Source organism: Schistocerca americana, chromosome 3 (genome assembly GCF_021461395.2).
Source record: "Schistocerca americana isolate TAMUIC-IGC-003095 chromosome 3, iqSchAmer2.1, whole genome shotgun sequence".
Classification (NCBI taxonomy): Eukaryota; Metazoa; Arthropoda; class Insecta; order Orthoptera; family Acrididae; genus Schistocerca; species Schistocerca americana.
In genome coordinates this window covers 607,327,751-607,351,574 of record NC_060121.1, presented here as the reverse complement: position 1 = coordinate 607,351,574, position 23,824 = coordinate 607,327,751, and the positions used below count along the sequence as shown (strand labels likewise).

The 23,824-nt window shown below is 42.9% G+C and overlaps 1 protein-coding gene across 1 annotated transcript in view; it reads right to left on the bottom strand.

Annotated features, from left to right (window-relative positions):
* LOC124606829 (protein THEM6) overlaps window positions 1-23,824 on the bottom strand; it is a 105,238-nt gene that overhangs the window by 53,306 nt on the left and 28,108 nt on the right. The window contains exon 2 of the mRNA XM_047138903.1: window positions 3,471-3,685. Within this exon, the coding sequence (XP_046994859.1) occupies window positions 3,471-3,685 (215 nt within the window). The remainder of the gene's footprint in view (window positions 1-3,470; window positions 3,686-23,824) is intronic.

The following is a 23,824-nucleotide window of genomic DNA, read 5'->3' as shown; positions in this document are numbered from 1 at the left end:
TTAGAGAGCGGCCAATCAGCCGACTTCCACGTTCTCTGTGATGCGTGTAGACAGCCAGCACCTTGCCAGTTCGTGGCATCACCGTCCTTCAACTACTTTCCGTAGGTCCTCACGACAGCAGCCGGTGAATAGCCGCTCAGTTTCGACGTTCCGAGATAATCGTTACCAGGTGCCGGGCCATAATAATCTACCCTTTATCAAAGTCGCTTATACCACTGTATTTCCACATTTAACGCCTATTTCATCGCTGGAATAATTCCACATTCGTCTGTGCTCCGCTTACATGGATGAACTGCAGGTATTATGGAATAGTTGTGCAATGTGGAATATCGTGATTTCTCATCCGTCGATTGATATTGCCAAACAGGAGACGAATGATCTACTTCAAAATATTCCCGTGATGCCCAGTAACGAGCCAGTTCGTCCCCAAATATCGTGTGAACTGTGGCGCAGAAATATTGTTTTCTTAGTTTGACAATATGGCTTTGAGCACTATGGGACTTAACATCTGAGGTCATCAACCCTCTAGAACTTAGAACTACTTAAACCTAACTAACTTAAGGATATCACACACATGCGTGCCCGAGGCAGGATTCGAACCTGCGGCCGTAGCGGTCGCGCGGTTCCAAACTGAAGCACCTAGAACCGCTCGGCCGGCAGTTAAGTTTTCAAGAAGATGGAACAATCGATTAAAACTAAGCAGTTTATTAAGCAAAAGAGGAGTAGAACGTTACATATCGCTCGATTTTTGGCAGTGGATACAGTTGCTTTTGTTGTTATGTGAAAGATGGCATGTCAGACAATACGGAATACTTGGTATTCAAAAAAACCCACCGTGACCGCACAGGTGATGAGATCGAAGATTAGATTTTTGACAAGCAAATAGGCGAATGTAAAACGAATCACCTCTTTGGCATAGACAAATAATAGTTTCAGAACGTTAAGTTGATAAACTCAACAGATTTGCTATCGAATAAAATTATTTTTCTATGCCGATAAGTGATACTTTAAAGTATTTAAATTAAGAGTAACCCCAAAATTGTATTTTTTGTACATAAAATATGTTTTTCCTCAAATCCATTTTTACAGGCCTTTGTCATATTTTCCGACTATTCGATATTACCCTCCGCGTCATTAAAAAAATCGGTGGTAGGCTGTTATAATTTTATTAAGAGAAATTCCAATACATGTTTGATGTTTATGGTAAAGTATTTTGGAGAGCAAATAATGAGTTTGATTTGAAGAAATAATTACAAAAGTAAGTGGTGTTTCATAATACCCGAATTTCGTCTGCTTTCTTTGCCGCCGCGTCATTGTGCACACAACGCCTCCACCGAGCGAGATGGCGCAGTCGTCAGCACACTTGGATCGAATTCGAGAGAGTGGGGTGAAGTGGGTGGGGTGGCTTCAGAGTTGGAAGGATGGGTTTACACTCCTGGAAGTTGAAATAAGAACACCGTGAATTCATTGTCCCAGGAAGGGGAAACTTTATTGACACATTCCTGGGGTCAGATACATCACATGATCACACTGACAGAACCACAGGCACATAGACACAGGCAACAGAGCATGCACAATGTCGGCACTAGTACAGTGATATCCACCTTTCGCAGCAATGCAGGCTGCTATTCTCCCATGGAGACGATCGTAGAGATGCTGGATGTAGTCCTGTGGAACGGCTTGCCATGCCATTTCCACCTGGCGCCTCAGTTGGACCAGCGTTCGTGCTGGACGTGCAGACCGCGTGAGACGACGCTTCATCCAGTCCCAAACATGCTCAATGGGGGACAGATCCGGAGATCTTGCTGGCCAGGGTAGTTGACTTACACCTTCTAGAGCACGTTGGGTGGCACGGGATACATGCGGACGTGCATTGTCCTGTTGGAACAGCAAGTTCCCTTGCCGGTCTAGGAATGGTAGAACGATGGGTTCGATGATGGTTTGGATGTACCGTGCACTATTCAGTGTCCCCTCGACGATCACCAGTGGTGTACGGCCAGTGTAGGAGATCGCTCCCCACACCATGATGCCGGGTGTTGGCCCTGTGTGCCTCGGTCGTATGCAGTCCTGATTGTGGCGCTCACCTGCACGGCGCCAAACACGCATACGACCATAATTGGCACCAAGGCAGAAGCGACTCTCATCGCTGAAGACGACACGTCTCCATTCTTCCCTCCATTCACGCCTGTCGCGACACCACTGGAGGCGGGCTGCACGATGTTGGGGCGTGAGCGGAAGACGGCCTAACGGTGTGCGGGACCGTAGCCCAGCTTCATGGAGACGGTTGCGAATGGTCCTCGCCGATACCCCAGGAGCAACAGTGTCCCTAATTTGCTGGGAAGTGGCGGTGCGGTCCCCTACGGCACTGCGTAGGATCCTACGGTCTTGGCGTGCATCCGTGCGTCGCTGCGGTCCGGTCCCAGGTCGACGGGCACGTGCACCTTCCGCCGACCACTGGCGACAACATCGATGTACTGTGGAGACCTCACGCCCCACGTGTTGAGCAATTTGGCGGTACGTCCACCCGGCCCCCCGCATGCCCACTATACGCCCTCGCTCAAAGTCCGTCAACTGCACATACGGTTCACGTCCACGCTGTCGCGGCATGCTACCAGTGTAAAAGACTGCGATGGAGCTCCGTATGCCACGGCAAACTGGCTGACACTGACGGCGGCGGTGCACAAATGCTGCGCAGCTAGCGCCATTCGACGGCCAACACCGCGGTTCCTGGTGTGTCCGCTGTGCCGTGCGTGTGATCATTGCTTGTACAGCCCTCTCGCAGTGTCCGGAGCAAGTATGGTGGGTCTGACACACCGGTGTCAATGTGTTCTTTCTTCCATTTCCAGGAGTGTATGTCGGGGCGGAGCTCGTGGTCCAGGAGTGGGTTGAAATTTCTTTGGAAGAGCACGTGAAAGGTGTGCAGATGGAGGGTTGGTGGGATGTGTAGGTGGAGACGCGGCAGCACACTACGATTGGCGAGGAGAGGAGAGGAGAGGAGAGGAGAGGAGAGGAGAGGAGAGGAGAGGAGAGGAGAGGAGAGGAGAGGAGAGGAGAGGGGGGAACAACATGACTGTTGGAGTTGAGTTTGTAGATGTTGTAGGTTACTCAGGGCAATGTGAGTGAGCAAAGGTGGGAAGTAGATGAATTGGTGAAGGATCCTTGTGGGGGAAGGTAAGCGGACGCGGAAAGCATGGCGTTCGAGGATCTGGAGGGACTTACAAAATTTGGGTGAGGTGGATACCCATGTAAGATTTGCATAGCAAAGGATGGGATGGATCAGGGATTTGTATGTATAAAGGATAGTGAAAGAGTATAGTCCCAATGTTTGGCCAGTTAGTAGTTTTAGTATGCTGTGGGCTTTCTGTTGAATGGTTAGTAGCTGAGGTTTCCACGTTAGTTGTCGATCGTAGGTTAGTCCAAGGTATTTTAGTGTGTTAGCTTGTTGGATAGGACGGTGGTAAATGACTGACCTTGGTGTCGATGCGGTAGACGGTGAGCAGCGGCATGATGCGGCGGTAGCGCACCGTGGTGGCGCCCTGCAGCGCGTGGCCCTTGCGCCGCACGATCTCCGAGTAGAGCCCCGTGCGGTCGTAGAAGTGGAAGCGCGCGAAGTCCAGCTCGCGCACGTAGCGCGCATTGTTCATGAACCGCAGGAAGATGTCCACGTCCTGGGTCGTCACTATGCCTGTGGGCAGCGTGTCATTAGCGTTGCTTACTGGACAACGTAGGCATATTTGTAAACCTATCCAATGTCTTAGATTCTTCTTACCGTAAGAATTTACTAAAAGCGGTAAGAGGAATTAGGAATAAAAGGATAGCCAATGATTAGTCCCGATCATACCCTGACGGAAAAAAACGCCAACACTAACAAATAATTAACGTAAAGCAATGAAATTTTGAGAATACATTTGTGGGATAGAGTTCCATGCCTGTCGTACTTTGTCAGCCACTAGAGAGACTGTTAACGCTAGTGTTGTGGCTGACGCTCTACTTTTTGTCAGATGATGTCCCACATGTGCTCGATTGGAGACAGATCTGACGATCGAGCAGGACAAGGCAAGGGCACTCTGTAGAGCATGTTGGGTTACAACAGTGGTATATGGGCGAGCGTAATCCTGTTGGAAAACCTCCCCTGGAGTGTGAGGCGTAGCGCCGTATACCGATCCTGCCTTAGAGGCGGTTAAGTGGGAGATGTGTCTCAGAGCTGGATGGTGACGCGAGACTGGACGCGCACGTAGTTTATGTATCAGCCGATAGAGGACAATATTGGATAGGGAACTGATTTAGTTTCGATTGTGTCCACTAGAGTGCACTAAAGTAATAGAATGTTTTTCATAAACTGTTCTAGTATTTTCATAAAGTGTTATTATGTCTTTTTGTGTATGTAAAATGTTATAAATGTGTTTTAGCAGTATGAATGATGCGTGAGTGTGGTTTAAGGTTAATATGAAGATAACTGTTTAACGAGTTATGTAGTGGGATTTAGTGTGGGAACATTTCGAAGAAGTATGGATGTGACCAAAGGGAATTTTTGTAGAATAGATTTGTAGAGTAAGTTTATGGCAAAGGGAAAGTTAATTCAGGTGTAAATAACAATAGTAAATAACTTTATGCATAAACAAAACTTCAGCATATTAGACAATTACGTCGGTAAAAAGTGCAGTCGTTAGGTTTACTATTTTGCGATTGGTTATTGAAGAAAAGCGCGGACTGACGCCGGAGAATGTTGTTTTGCTATTGGCTGTTGAGAAAACTGATCAATGGTAAAGCAATATTCTTCGCACGCCTTTCTCTGCTGGTAGAGAAGACTTAAGAGTATTCTAGGGAGGAGTCGGAGCCTAGCCACGAAACAGTTCGGACGTGTGTAATAGTAGTTCCGATGGAAATGATGTTGCCGGATCTAGAAGTGTTTCATACATCAAAAGTGTTGTAAAGTGACGGCATAATTATTCCTGTGTATGGGTAGAAATTTCGGAATTTTTAAGTGAATTTTGTGACGAGAAAAGACATAAATTCCGCGTGGCGTATTGAGCAGGTCGGTGGCTAAAAACTGTGACTGCATTAGGTACCGACAGACTTAATATTTGGCGAGGATTCTCGACCAAAAACAATACGTATTTTTGTAGCTTTTACGCTTTCTGGAAATGCAACACCGTAAACTTGCTAACGTAAGTTAAAGGGATAGTGAGTGACTGCGTTAAGACTAGCACGGGCTTGGCAGTGATACTTGCTCACCTAATTTTCAGAATATATTAATTAAGGACAAAATTTCCAACCTTTCATTTCGTGTGAAAACTTTCTCCCGAAACGTATATTAGTGACTTTAATTGCAGCCTGGTTCACGTCGAAGTACAGTAGGTATCGCTCGGCTTCCCTACTGATGATATGCTGAGACAATGTTCACAGGTGGTGCATGTTCGTCGAAAAGGGACGGAAGGAACCGCGCCGCCGCTAGTGCCGCTCATGAATGGCAGCACGACACGTCGAATCACGTACAGATTTGCAGTCAGGGTGCATTGGACAACCACGACAGTGTTCCTGCCTTTATACGAACTCCTCGTACGAAATCGCACCCCAGGGCCCAGATCATAACTTCATGTATAGGTTCAATGTGCCTAGCACACAGGCAAGTTGGTTGCAAGCCCTCAACTGGCCTCCTGCTAACCAACAAACGGCCGTCACTGGCACCGAGGCAGAACCAGCTTTCATCAGGAAACACAAGATCTCTACCTTGTCCTCCAATCGGTTCTCCCTTGAGACCACTGAAGTCGCAAATGACACTGGTTTGGGGTCAGTGTAATACACGCTACAGGGTGTCTGCTTTGGAGCTGTCTTTGAATTAAGCGATTTGTAACAGTTTTTTGTGTCACACATTGCCAACTGCTGCTCAGATTGCTGTTGCAGATGCATTACGATGTTCCAGAGCAATAAGCAGAGCACGATGGTCTTCCCTCTCGGTAGTGCCACGTGGCCGTCCGGAGCACTGTCTTGTTGCGACCGTACATTCCCGTGACCACCGCTGCCAGCAGTCACATACAGTGGCTACATACCTGCCAAGTCTTTCTGCAATATCGCATAAGTAACATCCAGCTTCTGGTAGCCCTATTACCCGAACTCCTTCTAATTCAGTGATGAGGCGTTTGAATCCTCACAGTGGCGCTACTAGCACCATTCTTATGTGACTGGCGCGAACATCATCTTTCAGATGTAGAAACACGCCTACTAACTTTCGTTTCTGTCGCAGCACTCCTCCTTGGTGTTGCGATTTTTTCTTCCATCGGTGTATTTGAAAAGCAGGGTATCTACATCTACATCTACATCCATACTCCGCAAGCCACCTGACGGTGTGTGGCGGATGGTACCTTGAGTACCCCTATCGGTTCCCCCTTCTATTCCAGTCTCGTATTGTTCGTGGAAAGAAAGATTGTCGGTCTGCCTCTGTGTGGGCTCTAATCTCTCTGATTTTATCCTCATGGTCTCTTCGCGAGATATACGAAGGAGGGAGCAATATACTGCTTCACTCTTCGGTGAAGGTATGTTCTCAAAACTTTAACAAAAGCCCATACCGAGCTACTGAGCGTCTCTCCTGCAGAGTGTTCCACTGGAGTTTATCTATCATCTCCGTAACGCTTTCGCGATTATTAAATGATCCTGTAACGAAGCGCGCTGCTCTCCGTTTGATCTTCTCTATCTCTTCTATCAATCCTATCTGGTACGGACCCCACACTGTTAAGCAGTATTCAAGCAGTGGGCGAACAATCGTACTGTAACCTACTTCCTTTGTTTTCGGATTGCATTTCCTTAGGAGTCTTCCAATGAATCTCAGTCTGGCATCCGATTTACCGACGATCAACTTTATATGATCCTTCCATTTTAAATCACTCCTAATGCGTACTCCCAGATAATTTATGGAATTAACTGCTTCCAGTTGCTGACCTGCTATTTTGTAGTTAAATGATAAGGGAACTATCTTTCTATGTATTCGCAGCACATTACACTTGTCTACATTGAGACTCAATTGCCACTCCCTGCACCATGCGTCTATTCGCTGCAGATCCTCCTGCATTTCAGTACAATTTTCCATTGTTACAACCTCTCGATACACCACAGCATCATCTGCAAAAAGCCTCAGTGAACTTCCGATGTCATCCAGAAGGTCATTTATGTATATTGTGAATAGCAACGGTCCTATGACACTCCCCTGCGGCACACCTGAAATCACTCTTACTTCGGAAGACTTCTCTCCACTGAGAATGACATGTTGCGTTCTGTTATCTAGGAACTCTTCAATCCAATCACACAATTGGTCTGATAGTCCATATGCTCTTACTTTGTTCATTAAACGACTGTGGGGAACTGGTTCGAACGCCTTGCGGAAGTCAAGAAACACGGCGTCTACCTGTGAACTCGTGTCTATGGCTCTCTGAGTCTAGTGGACGAATAGCGCGAGCTGAGTTTCACACGGCCGTCTGTAACCTCCCCCTCACTTACCGACCTTAATGACAGTGAAAAATTAAACCGCGTGTACCTAATGGAAATTTGGGAAAAGCAATCGTCACCGAAGTCAATTTGTCGGTAAAGAGGGAGGAAAGGGTTACATCTAAATGAAAGGAAAAATGCAAATGAAACTGGTGGAAATTAATTTTGAAAAGGGGTAAAGTTAATAAAGAAAGTAAATGTGCGGCCGTTACGTTAACAGTTAACTAGCGGTAATTAGATATTTGAGATTTGGGGGAAATTACGGTCGCCAGTCCTAAGGACAATTACTATAGTAACTGAAAAAGAAGGGTTATTACACATATAATTAGCACTAGAAGCGTGGCAACTGAAGGTTGACACGTGTAGTGTTAAAACTGAAAGTTTGTCAGAAGTAATAAATTTCGCTACACTCTGACTTAATTTAGCAAAAGAATTAATAAAACCGGAAAATCTAAAGTTAATTTAGTAAGCTTTCTTTCTGAAGCACATCGAAATTCAGTAAAATACGGTTAGTCTTAGATTAACTCAACAATCATTTCAAAAGCTACTTGAATCTACGCAATTTAGAAATAAGAGATTTAACTTTGAACTTGAATTAAATGATTCTGAACAATTAACAATAGTAAAATTTAGTACGTAACAAGCTGAGCTGCAGTCACAGGTAACTAAAATACGGTAACAAAACTCGCACTCTTAATTTGTGCTTGTGCAATCTAAATATTGTAGCCAGCTATGAATACCTTAACTGAACTTTGAAATTATAGCAGTGAAATCGAATGATGCTGGCGTTTGAATTTCAACGACACTCGGGCTCATTTCGGAAAAGGAAGGGACCCTGCTTGGCAATGCAATTGGGACAATGAGCAACAAAGGTTCATGCTAAGTTGCTGTAATTTTGTGATGCAACAATTTTAAAAGTTTGAAAAGCTGAGGTCTGCCATACAGTTCTAAAACTTTACGTGCTTCCAGTCTTCCTTGTTGGCTGATTGAAGGTTTGAAGCCGTCGATCGAGGAGGTGGTGACAGTCACTCATTGTCGGCTGTCGCTGTTGCAGAAGCTGGATGTTGACGCGCCTTCTTCTCGACACGGTCACCAGGCGAAACGGGCTCTTGATGTGCGCCAGCTAATGCTTCCCGTCCGCGACACCATGTCAAACTATCACCGCAAGTCGAGCGCAATTACATGCTGCCAAACCCCGAAAGCGCGGCAACTCGCGGGAGCTTCACACAACACACCTGCTCCACTGCACCACCCCAGCCAGACCCTCTCTGCTCTGCCGGCACTCCACGCGGCAGAATTAACACTACCAAAGATCCTAAACACTTCGGTTCTCCACACGACCTATCGATGTAAAGGTTCGATAGCATAGTTTTCCCTAGGCAAGACCCAGCGTAAAAATACAAATGATATTTACAAAACAACCAATTATACATCGACATAAATGCATAAATATATATATACAAATAGTAAAACAATTACAATATATAAAGACACAGAAATGTCATATCTTGAGGTAACAAAACAAGGAAAAAAATTATAGTACAATAGATGGAAATAGGAGGACATGCATTTCCGGCGTTACACGTCTGTTTCGAAACCCATGCTGATTCCTACAGAGTAGATTTCTAGTCTCCAGAAAAGCCATTATACTCGAACATAATACGTGTTCCAAAATTCTACAACTGATCGACGTTAGAGATATAGGTCTATAGTTCTGCACATCTGTTCGACGTCCCTTCTTGAAAACGGGGATGACCTGTGCCCTTTTCCAATCCTTTGGAACGCTACGCTCTTCTAGAGACCTACGGTACACCGCTGCAAGAAGAGGGGCAAGTTCCTTCGCGTACTCTGTGTAAAATCGAACTGGTATCCCATCAGGTCCGTAGGGTCCATACAGCATATGCCTCGAATTAAAAGAAATTTTTAGTGAAACATTTATCATAATCGTTATACAGGGCGTGTCGAACCGATACATGCCTTTTCACAAGATTATATTATCTGCATCAGGAGTCTCCGAAATACGGTACTCGGCTTCACCCGGCCCGCGATGGGAGTTAAACCGAACCGTGAGAGATAATGTCAAGCGTCTTTTCTCTGAGAACAGAGACTGAAATATCTCCTTTGGAAGTCCTGTAATACAAAGAATGGCTAGGCAACTAGCGTTCTTGGCTGATGTTGCTCTCCATTCGATTGAACTGAATGAAAAACTTCAAACGGAGTACAATACTATTTGCAACGTTAACACACGTGTTGAAGTTTTCAGACAGAAACTGATACTTTTTGAACACAACATCAGACAGAAGAAATTTCTCACATTTCGCTAGTTGCCACTCGTTGAATGGTCAACATGGTTCAAGTTTTCTACTCTTGTTTGCAAAGGAATTTCTTGATAATCCGAAGAAAGAATTCTATTCTAGGTTCTTAGAGTTAGATGTTTTTCCACGGACACCCTAAATTTCCGGAACTCATTTTCGTGTCATGTGGAAGACGTAAGGGCAGCACTACAAATGGAAATCATTGCTCCTCAAACTGCCGACGCCACGAACAAGTTTAATATCCCTTGTTTGGTTTTCTTCCAGAAGAAAATCACCCCAAGATCAAAGGCTTTGCATGATGTTTGTTATCTGCATTTGGAACTTCCTACACGTGTGAAAAAACATTTTCTTTGCTGAAATTTACAAAATTTAAATGCAGACCTAACCTGAGCGATGAACGTTTACGAGATATTTTACTCATTTAACAGGCTAAGCTAGAACCACAGTTTGGGACAAGTTTGGATTTCAAAGGCAAATTTCATACCTCCGACTAACGAGGAGAACACGGCACGTGATGTAACCCGATTTTCCTGGAACTTCGCTAATAAGCGACCACGTGTCTCGGCTTATTTGTAGATACTCGACCGTTTCCGAGAAAACGATCGTCAAAGTTTTGGAAGTAACTGAGATGGCTTCTAGAGGGTGATAGTCTCAACCCAGCTCATGGCACAGTGGTTAGCGTCGCGGCGTCTCACTTTTTGCATCCCGTGTTCGAAACCCGATTACTACATCCATTTTTTTTTTATATATACACATGTCCGTAGATGGTTTCTACACGAATGTTTCTTACTAAGTTAGGGGATACAAAAAATGGTTCAAATGGCTCTGAGCATTATGGGACTTAACATATGAGGTCGGCAGTCCCCTAGAACTATTTAAACCTAACTAACCTAAGGACATCACACACATCCATGGCCGAAGCAGGATTCGAACCTGCGACCGTAGCGGTCGCGCAGTTCCAGACTGAAGCGGCTAGAACCGCTCGGCCACACTGTCCGGCTAGGGGATACAAGTGAGTTATGCTAACTGTAAAATTAAAACTGGGTTTCACAATATATATCATACATTTATTTTCAGAAATTGCAATATTTTTAAATTCTCATATTGTTGTATTTCATTCTTATGTCAGTTCTTAATTCTTACAGATTATTCTTATGTTAATTCTTCAGGAAGATTTGGTGCATTCCCTTGGATGATACTGATCGTAGAGACATCGAAACATGGAAATTCTGAACACCACGAGCATCGCGTGAAAGCGGGTTTGCCGCAATGGCATTTCTTCGTGTTAATCTCGCTCGGAAAAGAAATGTCGTCGACGTTGCTGAAGATTTCACGCAATGGCAATAATTTCGCGGCAAACCATACACATCGGATCGCTTCACCGAAAACTGGCGCTGATTATCGATCAAGATACATTACTGGAATTTCACCGAAAACTATTTCAAATCATATTCTCATTTTTTTTTAAATTCATTCACCAGACATAAAGTTAGTTAGACGAAGTAGCAGGGAGTTGGCGCCAAGGGCGCAATTTTGATATCAAATTGATATACAAAGTAATGAATTTGATCAATTAATCACTCCCAGCCCCGACGACCCCTGCCCCGGATGACGTCACGCGTTTTTCTCAGCCTGCACTTGGGCTCCAACCCTCTCCACACCCTCCCCCTCCCCCAACATACCTTATTGACGGGAATTTCGAATTTTGGTGGGAATGTCTTTGTCTCAAGGCTGTGCTGGCATCCCACCCCACCACCCACCCGGGAATTGGCGGGAAATTAAAATTGGCGGGGAATTAAAATTCTCGGTGCCCTTTCCGGGACTCTAACTCTGGTCCTCCTGGACGAAAATCCCAAGTGCACCCCCTAACACAATTATACCATCAGAGGCGCTTGAAATTACCAGTAGCGAACAGGAACGCAGCATCCGATCACAACGGGGATATAAGGCGGGCCCAGTAGTTCTGCAGCCTCAGTCAGTCACTCAGAATGAAACGCCAATCGAGATCGTCCAGCACCGTCCTGTACAGCAGGAACAGAATGATTAGATTAGATTAATTATTCATTCCATAAACCCATAAAAGAGGGAATCCTCCTAGGTGTCGAACATCTCAGATAAACACATTACAAAAATTTAATTAGAAAAACTTGAGTTTCATTAATTTTAATGATCCTCAGTCAATAAACAGTTAAATTATGTACATGAATTAAATTTAAACTTCTGATATTTACAGGTTTAATACTTACATCTGCTTTCATTAAATCCATCATTCAGATATTTGCTGGTTTCTTGGCTATTACAATCAAGTATTGTCAAAAATTAAAATAAATTATTCATTTCAGTGATCCTCAGTTAAGAACAGTCAGATTATGTGCAAGATTTGAAATTAAACTTCCACTATGTACAGACTTAAGTCTTACATCTGCTTTCCATACATCCATTGTTGACACAGTAGGTAGTTGCTTGGCTGTTACAACCAAGTATTGTCAAAATTTAAAGTATAATAAATTTTCATTAAAATGTTCTACTGCACTTAGAAACTCATGGATGGAATAGGAGTTGGCCACCAAAAATTCTTTTAAATTATGTTTGAATTGTGCCTTGTCTGAAACTAAACTCTGAATGGTTGCTGGTAACTTATTGAAAATATGCGTTGCTGAATACTGGACTCCTTTCTGGGCAAGAGTGAGTGATTTTAAATCTTTATGTATATTGTTCTTATTCCTAGTATTGTTACTATGTACTAAGCAGATAGTTGGAAAAGAGATGTATTATTTACAACAAACTTCATTAAGGAATAAATATACTGAGAAGCTGTGGTTAATATGCCCAATTCTTTGAATAGGTTTCGACATGATGTTCTTAGATTTACACTACTCATTACTCTTATTATATGCTTCTGTACTCTAAAATTTTTTTTCTCTATTTGTGGAGATACCCCAAAATATGATACCATATGACATAATGGAGTGAAAGTAAGAAAAATATGCCAGTTTTTTTTTTAATATTTATATCTCCTATGCCTGACATCATTCACATTGCAAACATAGACTTGTTTAGGCGCTTTAGCAGTTCGGTAGTATGTTGCTCCCAACTGAATTTATTATCAAGTTGTAATCCCAAGAATACGAAGAAGCCGCAGAAGAGTGTCACTCGTAACGGTTTTTCTTCTTCTTTGCTCATCAGCGGATGCGTCCTCCAGCCTGTCGTGGTCTGCAACAGCGACATGTCCCAGACCGTCAGGACCCGCAGCAGCAGCAACATCCTGGGATCCAGTCGCGCACCTGGTCAGCTTGATGGAGCAGGACAATGAGCTGTTATTGTCGGTTGCAGGCACCCAGCCAGTCCATGACTCGCTGAAGTGCAACGGGAGTCCTAATCAGCATGACGCGGGTCGGTACTGGCCTGCATCATACGCGCCATCGCAGAATATTCCAGTGATATTGCATGGACAAAGTAAAGATGTAATGGATGAGAAGATACCAGTTAAACCCTGTGCGCCACTACTCTTCTCTTAAGTGTATAATTTAACCGCTAGTGGTTCGAAACGTTTGCATATTGGTATAGAAGCAACCACAGACACAGAGTGGCGTATTGTAATAGAGATCGAGAATACAGCTGAAAGTATTAAAGTGCGATTTACGGAGGTGGAATGGGATGAACTGTGTCGTGTGGAGCACCCCGGAATGTCAGCATGTGGAACAACACGACTTGTGTATCCATATGTGGAAGCTCCAAGGAGAAAGAATGTTGTCATGTGGCATTCATCATCGCCACACAGTCCCAGCATCTGGCGTGATGGTATGGGTTGCCATTGGGTACACAACATCATGACGTCTGGTCCACATAGCTGGTAGCTTATCTGGAGAGCAGGTATTATGATTCTGGCGTTAAGGCCAACGCTTGTGCTGTATCTTTGTGTGAAGTTATCATTCAACAAGATGAGGTAGGACTGCATGTTGTCTGTGCTGTCTCATTCTCCTTCAGTGCGAAGGGTGTTCAGCTTTTGCCCTGGCCAGCAAATTCTCTAGATCTCTCGCCCATTAAAAACATATGGCCCTGAGTTGGCGAGACACTGACCACTCGCCAGCTACCACGACTGATGAACTCTAGCACAGAGTTGAAGCAGCACGGAATGACTTTCCCATATCTTTCGTCTGAGCTCACTTGAGTTCGGGTTAGAGCCATTAGTGATGCCACAGGTGGCAGCTCTGTAAACCACCTTTCCAATCCAGCATACCTCAGCTCTTTATATAAAATTTCGCGCCCTGTATACCTCCAAACCACCTCCAAATTTGTATATATGCAGACTGAAGCGACAAATGCAAATTTGTACCAAGGCTGCGATTCGAACCGAGGTCTCCGCTCACAAGTTATTGTGGCACAGTGGCTTTGCACAACTACATCAACCAACCTAGCACGCCTCCCTCCCCAATCCAAATTTCCACTTGGAGGGAGGCAGTTGTGTAAAGCCACTGGCATAATTGTCAGCACCTTTGCCTACTGCGTGGGAAACTCGGGTTAAATTTGCAGCCTAGGTACAAATTTTCATTCATCACTAAAGTCTGCATACACAGAGTGATTCACGAAGATACGCAAATATTTTAATATGTTATTCTACAAGTAAAACTAAAGAAAAAAGTTCATATAAACATAGGTCCGCAAATATTTAGTTGCAGTGTTACGGCTAATAAAAATTTTGCCTAAAATTTAGCAACTTCGCTAATATGAAGCCAACGTAAACCTGTACGAGGTTACAGTAAAGCACGATTTCCATTTATTTTGTTGTTACTGATCTGATGAATCTAATCAAACATGTCCCAGACGTGTATCTGCAATAGTTTCCAGAACATCCAGAGAAACAAAGACGTATTTTCGTAAAAATTTTAATTTATTAATTACTTCGCCCAATTTATTTTTTAAATTCCAGACAATTCCACAAAGTTTTCAACAGAAGTAGTAGAGAATTTAATTTTGGAAAAATGATGGTAATAACGTTAACTGAAACTGTATGAATGTGTCAGATAGTCTGCTTTTGTGAGTACCATAGCACACGTGAATTCATGGTAAACGGTAAAAAACAAAGCTCTGTGTTAAGGAAGTTGTACAGTGTATATACAATTTCACAATACATTCACAATAAATGTTCAAAAATGTCTCCACCGAGTTCAATGCATTTAGCTGCATGTGTATGAACAGATTTTGTTGCTCGTTTCAGTTTCACAGGGTTGTTCTTAATTTCGTCTATTGCATTCATAATGCGAGCAAGTAATGCCTCACTTGTATTGACTTTGTCCTCATGAACTATGTCTTTCATCCATCCCCATACACAAAAATCCATTGGCGTTAGTTCGGACGATCTGGGTGGCTACAGACGTGTAGCACCACGACCAGTCAATTTCTGGGGAAAATATTCATTTAAATGTGTAGTAACGGTGTTGGTGAAATGTGGAGGCGCGCCGTCATGTTGAAACTACAATGGCAATCGCGTAGCAAGTGGAACATCTTCGAGCAAGCGGGGCATTTCTTCTTGAAGGAATTGTAAAAATGAATGGTCAAAAAAAGTGTGTGTAAATTATACCACACCACACATTTATGCTACATCGCTGCTGGAAATAGCGTTGCAGTGTTGCATGGGGGTATGCTTCAGACCATAAGAGATCGTTACGTAAATTGTGTATACTATCTCGAGTAAACTGTGCCACATCAGTAAATAAAATGTATTTGTATACTTGGAAGGAGAGGCAGCATTGGTCGTATATTTTTGTTTATTATCGCAAAATCGATTTTCGGTCACTTAGTGACCATCTTCAGTGCTGTAATTATAACTTAAATTAGTAAGCACTGGTGTCAATAAGCTTACGGCGATCACATAGACTCCATAGACTGAGTCTATGTGATCGCCGTAAGCTTATTGACACCAGTGCTTACTAATTTAAGTTATAATTACAGCACTGAAGATGGTCACTAAGTGACCGAAAATAGATTTTGCGATAATAAACAAAAATATACGACCAATGCTGTCTCTCCTTCCACGTATACCCATTATCTGGTCGTAGTGCACAAGACACTATGGAGTCGCCAATCAATAAAATGTATCTGTGTAACTGCCGATTAGTATTTAACAAGTTCCACAACTCCAAGCGAAGGACAGGATCTCTCGGATGTAAATCATGCACTTTTTGTTTATGGTACGGATACAGATTATTGCACTTTATTGTACGCCATACCTTAGCTTGCGAAATGCCTAATCGTTGAGAGATACGTAGTGTACTGGTAGCCGGGCACGTTGAGCAGCATACATAATATCCTCATCATCGTCTTCATGTATCGAGCGCTCGTACTGATTATGAGCGCTAGGCAGAGAACCAGTCTCCCGTAACATTCGAGATACTCCGCTAATTGTTTGTGCATTCGGAATCCTCCTGTAGTAAATTTGAAAGGCATCCCTATTTCATAAATAATCTACAAACTACAACAGTTACTATGTGGTTTCACTACACTGTTGGTATTGTGTTCTTTCACTGAACAATACACAAAACCAACTCGTTTCAAGGTTAGGAAACGGTTGAAACAACTCACTAACGGTTCCTAACAATGACATAAACGTTTCTACATTCTTAATGGAAAGTAAACAAATTTACTTGTATGAAAATCTTTGCTTCGCTGGATGTTCTGGAAACTACTGCAGATACAAATCTGAGACATGTTTTATTGATTCACCAGACCAATAACAACAAAATAAATGGAAATCATGATTTACTTTAGCCTCGTACAGTTTTGGGATGGCTTCATATTAGCGAAGTTGAGATTTCGAGCAAAATCTTTTATTAGCCGTAACTCTCATAACGTAACTAAACATTTGGAGACCTATGTTTATATGAGCTTTTCTTTAGTTTTACTGGTAGAACAACATATTAAAATATTTGCATATCTTTGTGAATCACCCCGTATACATCAATGAAATCTGAGACATGAAAAGGTCTCTGGAACCATATCGTTTAATCTGTCTTCCAAATTTAATCGTGTTCTTCCTACTGTACTATAAATGCGCAATAAGTAAAATTTCCTGTCCTTCCTGGACCTCAGTCTATTTAAAAATCACAGTTGCCTTAAGAAACTGTTCATACTGCGACAAGTCGTTTTTATGGTCCTGTGCCTCAATCTGTAAAGGTGGAACCCTTATAGGATCACTTTGTTGTCTGTCTGCTTGTCTTGACAGTTAAAAGCCCTTATTTTCAGGAACGAATAGATGCATCGCATTGACATTTCTGTCACATACTAAGGGCTACTGTTTCTTTACAGTATAAAAAATTGAAGCTTCTGTGTCAATGCAGTCATAAGATACGGTTATTAATGTCACAAATTTTTATACTCACAGACTGATTCATCAAAGCCCATGGGTACTTCCCGTTGACTAACAACCATGAATTTGGGCTGGAAGTAAGCTTTCACAGTAAAAGTAATGGAACAATTTTGACAATGTTAACTTATAATTAATTCTCATAAAAATATTTTTTGTCATTTGTTATTCGACTTCAAACTTAAAACATTCTCGTAGCTCTTGGAATTCTCAGAACCTGTATTTTGTCACAATCAATGTCAATAACAGGCAAAAATCGTTGAGATACTCGATTCCTGGGATGGATGAACTGTCTACGTACATAATGTGGTATTGTCCAAAGATCACTGTGCCACACCAAACTCGACAATGCGCATCAGTATCAAAGACATTAGCGGTGTCTCGCTGCAATCCGCAACAACGGATGGGAGGCGTTTCTGAAGACACGTTCTTTCTCAGCAGTGCAGCGCAGTCACACGGAGGTCTATATAGAAGCGAGCGTGGACTCGCTCTGCCTCCAGTTTGTGAGCTTCGTTAAAGCTGTCAGCGTCATCTACTTACGACACCAGTGCTATTCAAATCTCAGATGGAACTGTACTTTTGTAAATGTTGTACCTGTACTTCAAGAGGAGAGTCTGTAACTGTGCTCATCAAGTGTTGCTTTACTGTTCTAAGACATGTTTCATATGTTGTTCTTCTGATCACCCATCTCCCAGAGCGGGTGATAACCACATAATTTAGTTTGTGCGGAACCCTGAGAGCGCGAGCCCTACTCGCACCTGCTCCGAGTTTCTCTCTCTCTCTCTCTCTCTCTCTTTCTCTGTCTCTCTTTTCACCCGCGTTAATTGACCTTGCCTCGCTCAGTGCACACCGAGACGTAAACAGGTTCTACAATAAGTGGAAGTGACAGCGGAAAATCACAGCGCGCCGTTTGTAAACGAAACGAGCGTCAGCAGTATTAAATTTCCTCATTTCCATAGCTCATGTTCCATTCACTTCAATGTCCGTCGACCACCAACAGATATCGCCGAGCACGAATTAATTGCGTGTTCGACTGCTGAAGGTTACAATTGTGTCTCTGATGAACGACACGTCACAATTTTGCCATTTTTTCTGTTTTCACTGTCAGCATTTGTACAGTTTATGCTCATACAGCTTTCCCCTGTAGCGTCTGATTAACTTGGTCTACACGTCTTAGCACATGTCCCACCAACCCGTCCGTTTCTCTAGAAACGATGTAATGAGATGGTCCAATGTGAAATACACTGGAGCCTAATGGGGAGAAGTTAAGTCAGATTCATCTTTCAGCAAACCTGGTTTAGATTGCGAATTTGTCTTCTCATTGTGTAATGTATATTCATTCCATTTTCTTGAACACTCCGCTTTTCCTAGTTATTTTTTGAATTTCAGCCTACGGTTAGTCACTTTTAGGTTATGCATTGAAACCACATTCAGATCTGAGCAAGCGTTGAAATACAGCACCTTGTTCGTGAATATCTAACAACGACACTGTGATCCATTTGATATCGTTCCTTGTCTAATGGTGCTTTTCAGCTGTACCTTCTGTTCTGATTTGAGACTGGACTTTCATTCGGAATAAAGCAGCCATCCGGATGGTTTCTTTGAAAACGACGTGGTCTGTTTCCTTCCGAGTCATTGTCCATTCCGCCATTCCGAACTTGTGCTGTGACTTTCATAACGTCGACTCGCTACACAGAGATTTCAGAGAAACAGAAAGAAAAGCAAAAATTATTCCTTACAACGATGCGTGGAAGCGATTCACCCAAGCGAGAACTGGAGAAATTTTGCAGCTATGACGATGGCTTTCGAATTGGTAGGGTTCGATCCGGTGTGTAGGTGTAGCGTCTTTCATTAGCAAGCAAAACATCCTGAGTCACAGGTCGAAACCACCCACTCCTAAAATCTCAAATAAAAACCATCAGTAGTGGCGGTCGAAAACTCCTGACATAACGAGTCTCCCTCATTGTGTCAACGGCCTTGTCAAAGAGGATGGAGGAGTGAACAGAGTTTCAGGGCACTTTCTTACACTTAGGGTGAGAAATTGCTATTAAAATGTTGAAGAATCAGCTATTATTAACGACATGAGAATGCAGAAGGCAAGGGAAACCGCTATATTAAAGTCACATAATGTGTATTCACAGTACATGTGACCTGCAATCAAATAAATCCCATAATGATCTCTCCGTTGGTAAACTACTAAGACGAGGATTCCTGGTCAGAAGAATACAGGTAATATCAACAGCATCAGAAAGTGCTATAACAAGTGTAAAATTCGTCATGAATCGGAAGGTAGGGCAGAGAGTGAGCTGCTGGGAACAGTTCAGTGATAGGATTGTTCTCATCAGAATCGACAGCAAACCAACGCCAACAATAGTTGAGATATTCATACCGATGTCACAAGCAGAAGACGAAGAGATAGGAAAGGATATGAAGAAGCTGAACTTATCATTCAACATGTAAAGCTAGGTGAAAATCTAATTATCAACTGGGATTGGAATGCGTTAGTAGGAGAAGGAATAGAAATAGTTACGGGACGCTATGGGTTTGGTAATAGGATCGCGAGAGGAGAAAGATTAACTGAGTTATGCGACAAATTTCAGCTATTAGCAGCGGACACACTGTTCAGAAATCACAAGACGTGATATACTTGCAAAACGCTTGGAGGTAGGGGAAGATTCCAGCTGGATTACGGCAAGGTCAGAGAAGATATCAAAATAACATACCGGTTTGTTAAGCGTACCCAGGAGGAGGTACACATTCGGATCACAATTTAGTAATGGCAAAGAGTACGCTATAGTTTAAGAGACTCGTATAGAAGAATGAATGTGCAAATAAATGGGATGTTGAGGTACTGAGGAATGATTAGATGCGCTTACAATTCTTTGGGGCTACCGTGATAATTAATACCAAGTAGGCAGTTCAGCTGAAGAGGAGTGGGCATCTCTAAAAATACAATCGTAGAAGTTAGGCGTAATAGGCACAAGGAAAGTAGCTGTGAAGAAACCTTCAACTTCAGTAACGGAAGAAATACAGGGAGTACAAAAATGTTCAGGGAAATTCAGGAACAAAGAAATGCAAGTCACGTAGGAAGTACAAAAATGTTCACGGAAATTCAGGAGCACAGAAGTACGAGTCACTTAGGAATGAAATAAATACGAAGTGCGGGAAAGCCAAGGCGAAATGACTGCAGAAAAAATGTAAAGAAATCGAAAAAGAAATGATCATCGGAAGGAGTGATTCAGCTTTTGGAAAAGTCAAAACAACCTTCAGTGGAATTAAAAACAAGAGCATCAACATTAAGAATGCAACGGGCATCTCACTGTTAAGCGCAGAGGAGAGAGCGGATAGGTGGGAACAACACATTCAAGGCCTCTAAGACGGGAAGGACTTGCCTGATGACGTGATTTGGGAAGAAATCGAAGTCGATGCCAAGCGACTATTCAAGTCGGTGTGTAGAATAAATATGGAGACATAGGGTCAGATTTTCGGAAAATTATCATCCACTTAATCCTGACGACAGTAAGAGGAGATTAGGGCGAGGACTGTCGCACAATCAGCTTAACGGCTCATGCATTCAAGTTGTTGACAAGAAAAATATGCAGATGAATGGAAAAGAAAATTAAAGGTCTGTTAGATGACTATCAGTATAGCTTTCGGAAAGGTAGAGGCACCAGAGGCAGTCCTGACGTTGCTATTGATAACGAAAGCAAGATTTAAGAAAAATCAAGACAGATTCACAGGATTTAGCGACCTGGAAATACACTATGTGATCAAAAGTATCCGGACACCTGGCTGAAAATAACTTACAAGTTCGTGGCACCCTCCATCGGTAAAGCTGGAATTTAGTATGCTGTTGGCCCATCCTTAGCCTTGATGACAGCTTACACTCTCGAAGACATAAATTCAATTAGGTGCTGAAAGGTTTATTGGGGAATGGCAGCCCATTCTTCGCGGAGTGCTGCACTGAGGAGAGATATCGATGTCGGCCGGTGAGGCCTGGCACGAAGTCGGCGTTCCAAAACATCCCAAAGGTGTTCTATAGGTCAGTACTCTGTGCAGGCCAGTTCATTACAGGGATGTTATTGTCGTGTAACCACTCCGCCACAGGCCATGCACTATGAACAGGTGCTCGATCGTGTTGAAAGATGCAATCGCCATCTCGAATTGGTCTTAAACAGTGGGAAGCAAGAAGGTACTTAAAACATCAATGTAGCCCTGTGCTGTGAATGTGCCACGCAAAACAACAAGGGGAGCAAGCCCTCTCCATGAAAAACACGACCATACAATAACACTACCACCTCCGACTTTTACTGTTGGCGCTACACACACTGGCAGGTGACGTTCACCAGGCATTCGCCATAGCCACACCCTGTCATCGGATTGCCACATTGTGTACAGTGACTCGTAAGTGCACACAACGTTTTTCCACTGTTCAATCGTCCAATGTTTACGCTCCTTACACCAAGCGAGGCGTCGTTTGGCATTTACCGGCGTGATGTGTGGCTTATGAGCAGCCGCTCGACCATGAAATCCAAGTTATCTCACCTCCGACCTAACTGACATAGTACTTGCAGTGGACCCTGATGCAGTTTGGAATTCCTGTGTGATGGTCTGGACAGATGTCTGCCTTTTACACTTTACGACCCTCTTCAACTGTCGGCGGTCTCTGTCAGTCAACAGACGAGGTCCGCCTGTATACTTTTGTGCTGTGCGTGTCCCTTCACTGTTCCACTTCACTATCACATCGGAAACTGTGGACCTAGGAATGTTTAGGAGTGTGGAAATCTCGCACACAGACGTATGACACAAGTGACACCCAGTCACCTGACCAAGTTCGACGTCCGTGAATTCCACATAGCGCCCCATTCTGCTCTCTAACGACGTCTAATGACTACTGAGGTGGCTTATATGGAGTACCTGGCAGTAGGTGGCAGCAAAATGCCCCTAATATGAAATGTGTATGTTTTTGGGGATGTCCGGATACTTTTGATCACATAGTGTAGCATTAGACAATGTAAATTTCTGCAAGGTGTCCAAAATTCTTGGAAAAATTGAAGTAAGCTATGGGGAAAGATTGATAATATACGATATGTACAAGAACCAAGAAGAAATAGTAAGAATGGAAGACGAAGGACAACGTGTACGGATTAAAAATTGTGTGAGACAGTGATGCAGCCTTTCGCCCTACTGTTTAAACTCTACATTGAATCAGGGTGAAAGGAGGTCAGTGATAGATTAGGCGATGGCATTGCTATCTTCGGTAACAATGAAGATTGATTGCCGGGCGTGTTGAATGGAATGAACAGTCTAATCAATTGAAAGGTATGCACATAGAGTAAAATTTTTTAAGAAAATTTTATATTGAACCGGAGATGGTCAAATGTAGTGTCGATCGAGTAGTAACGTCGCTGCTCAATAGCGATCGCTGGTTCAAGGTGTTATGTGCAATAAGTTAGAGTGACTAGATGGACAGCTGTGTGGAGGACTCTCAAGTGTAAAGGCATGTTATATCTGATGCGTGCTGGCTTATATGGAGGAGGAGGAGGATATTAGTGTTTAACGTCCCGTCGACAACGAGGTCATTAGAGACGGAGCGCTAGCTCGGGTGAGGGAAGGATGGGGAAGGAAATAGGCCATGCCCTTTCAAAGGAACCATCCCGGCATTTGCCTGAAGCGATTTAGGGAAATCACGGAAAACCTAAATCAGGATGGCCGGAGACGGGATTGAACCGTCGTCCTCCCGAATGCGAGTCCAGTGTGCTAACCACTGCGCCACCTCGCTCGGTGGCTTATATGCTTACTCGCTATGGGCAGTAATGATTTTTTATTTGCGAAATACCATACTGGAAATAATTAACGTAAAGAAAGCTGTCTTGTTACCAATGGAATGCGCGTTTTCATAAATGATGATTGAGACACTGTATAGCACGCACATCCAATGATTTTGTAAAGCTAATTGTTTGTTAATGTATAATCAGTTTATTGTGTATTAATTGTGAGCATTATTAATTTTCAAAGAGTCAAAATACATGTTTTAAAGTTAGTGCCACATTGTTACTTACCACAAGACAATACCATTTTCCAGATCCATGTCCAACACTTGCAATCCAAGTGCAAAATGAGTCCACTAACCAACAAAACAAAAAGGTCTGACAATAATGGTCCCTGTGCTTAATGAATGCTATCCCTAAATTAATAAAATTTCTTACCCTTATCTGCGCAATGGTAACAGTCTTTGCACTGCTCTCTGTCGGTACTTTAAATTGTATGGTTAGCATACAGCTATTGTGCAAGGCTGTTGTTTAGCATACATTTTAATCAAATCAATTATGACTTAGACAATAACTTCTTGAGTAAAACAGTTAATCAAAAACGACATGGATCTGGGAACTGGTATTGACCTGTGCTAAGTAACAATATGGCACCAACTTTAAAAGACGTATTTTGACTCTTTGAAAATTAATAATGCTCACAATTAACACACAATAAACTGAGTGTAGATTAACAATTAGTTTTACAAAATCACTGAATGTGAGCTATACATTGCCTCAATCATCATTTACGAATATGTGCATTGCATTGGTAGCAAAACCACTTTCTTTACCTTAATTTATTGTCTCTTGCAAATAAAATATCATTACTGCCCGTAGTGAGTAACATATACAGC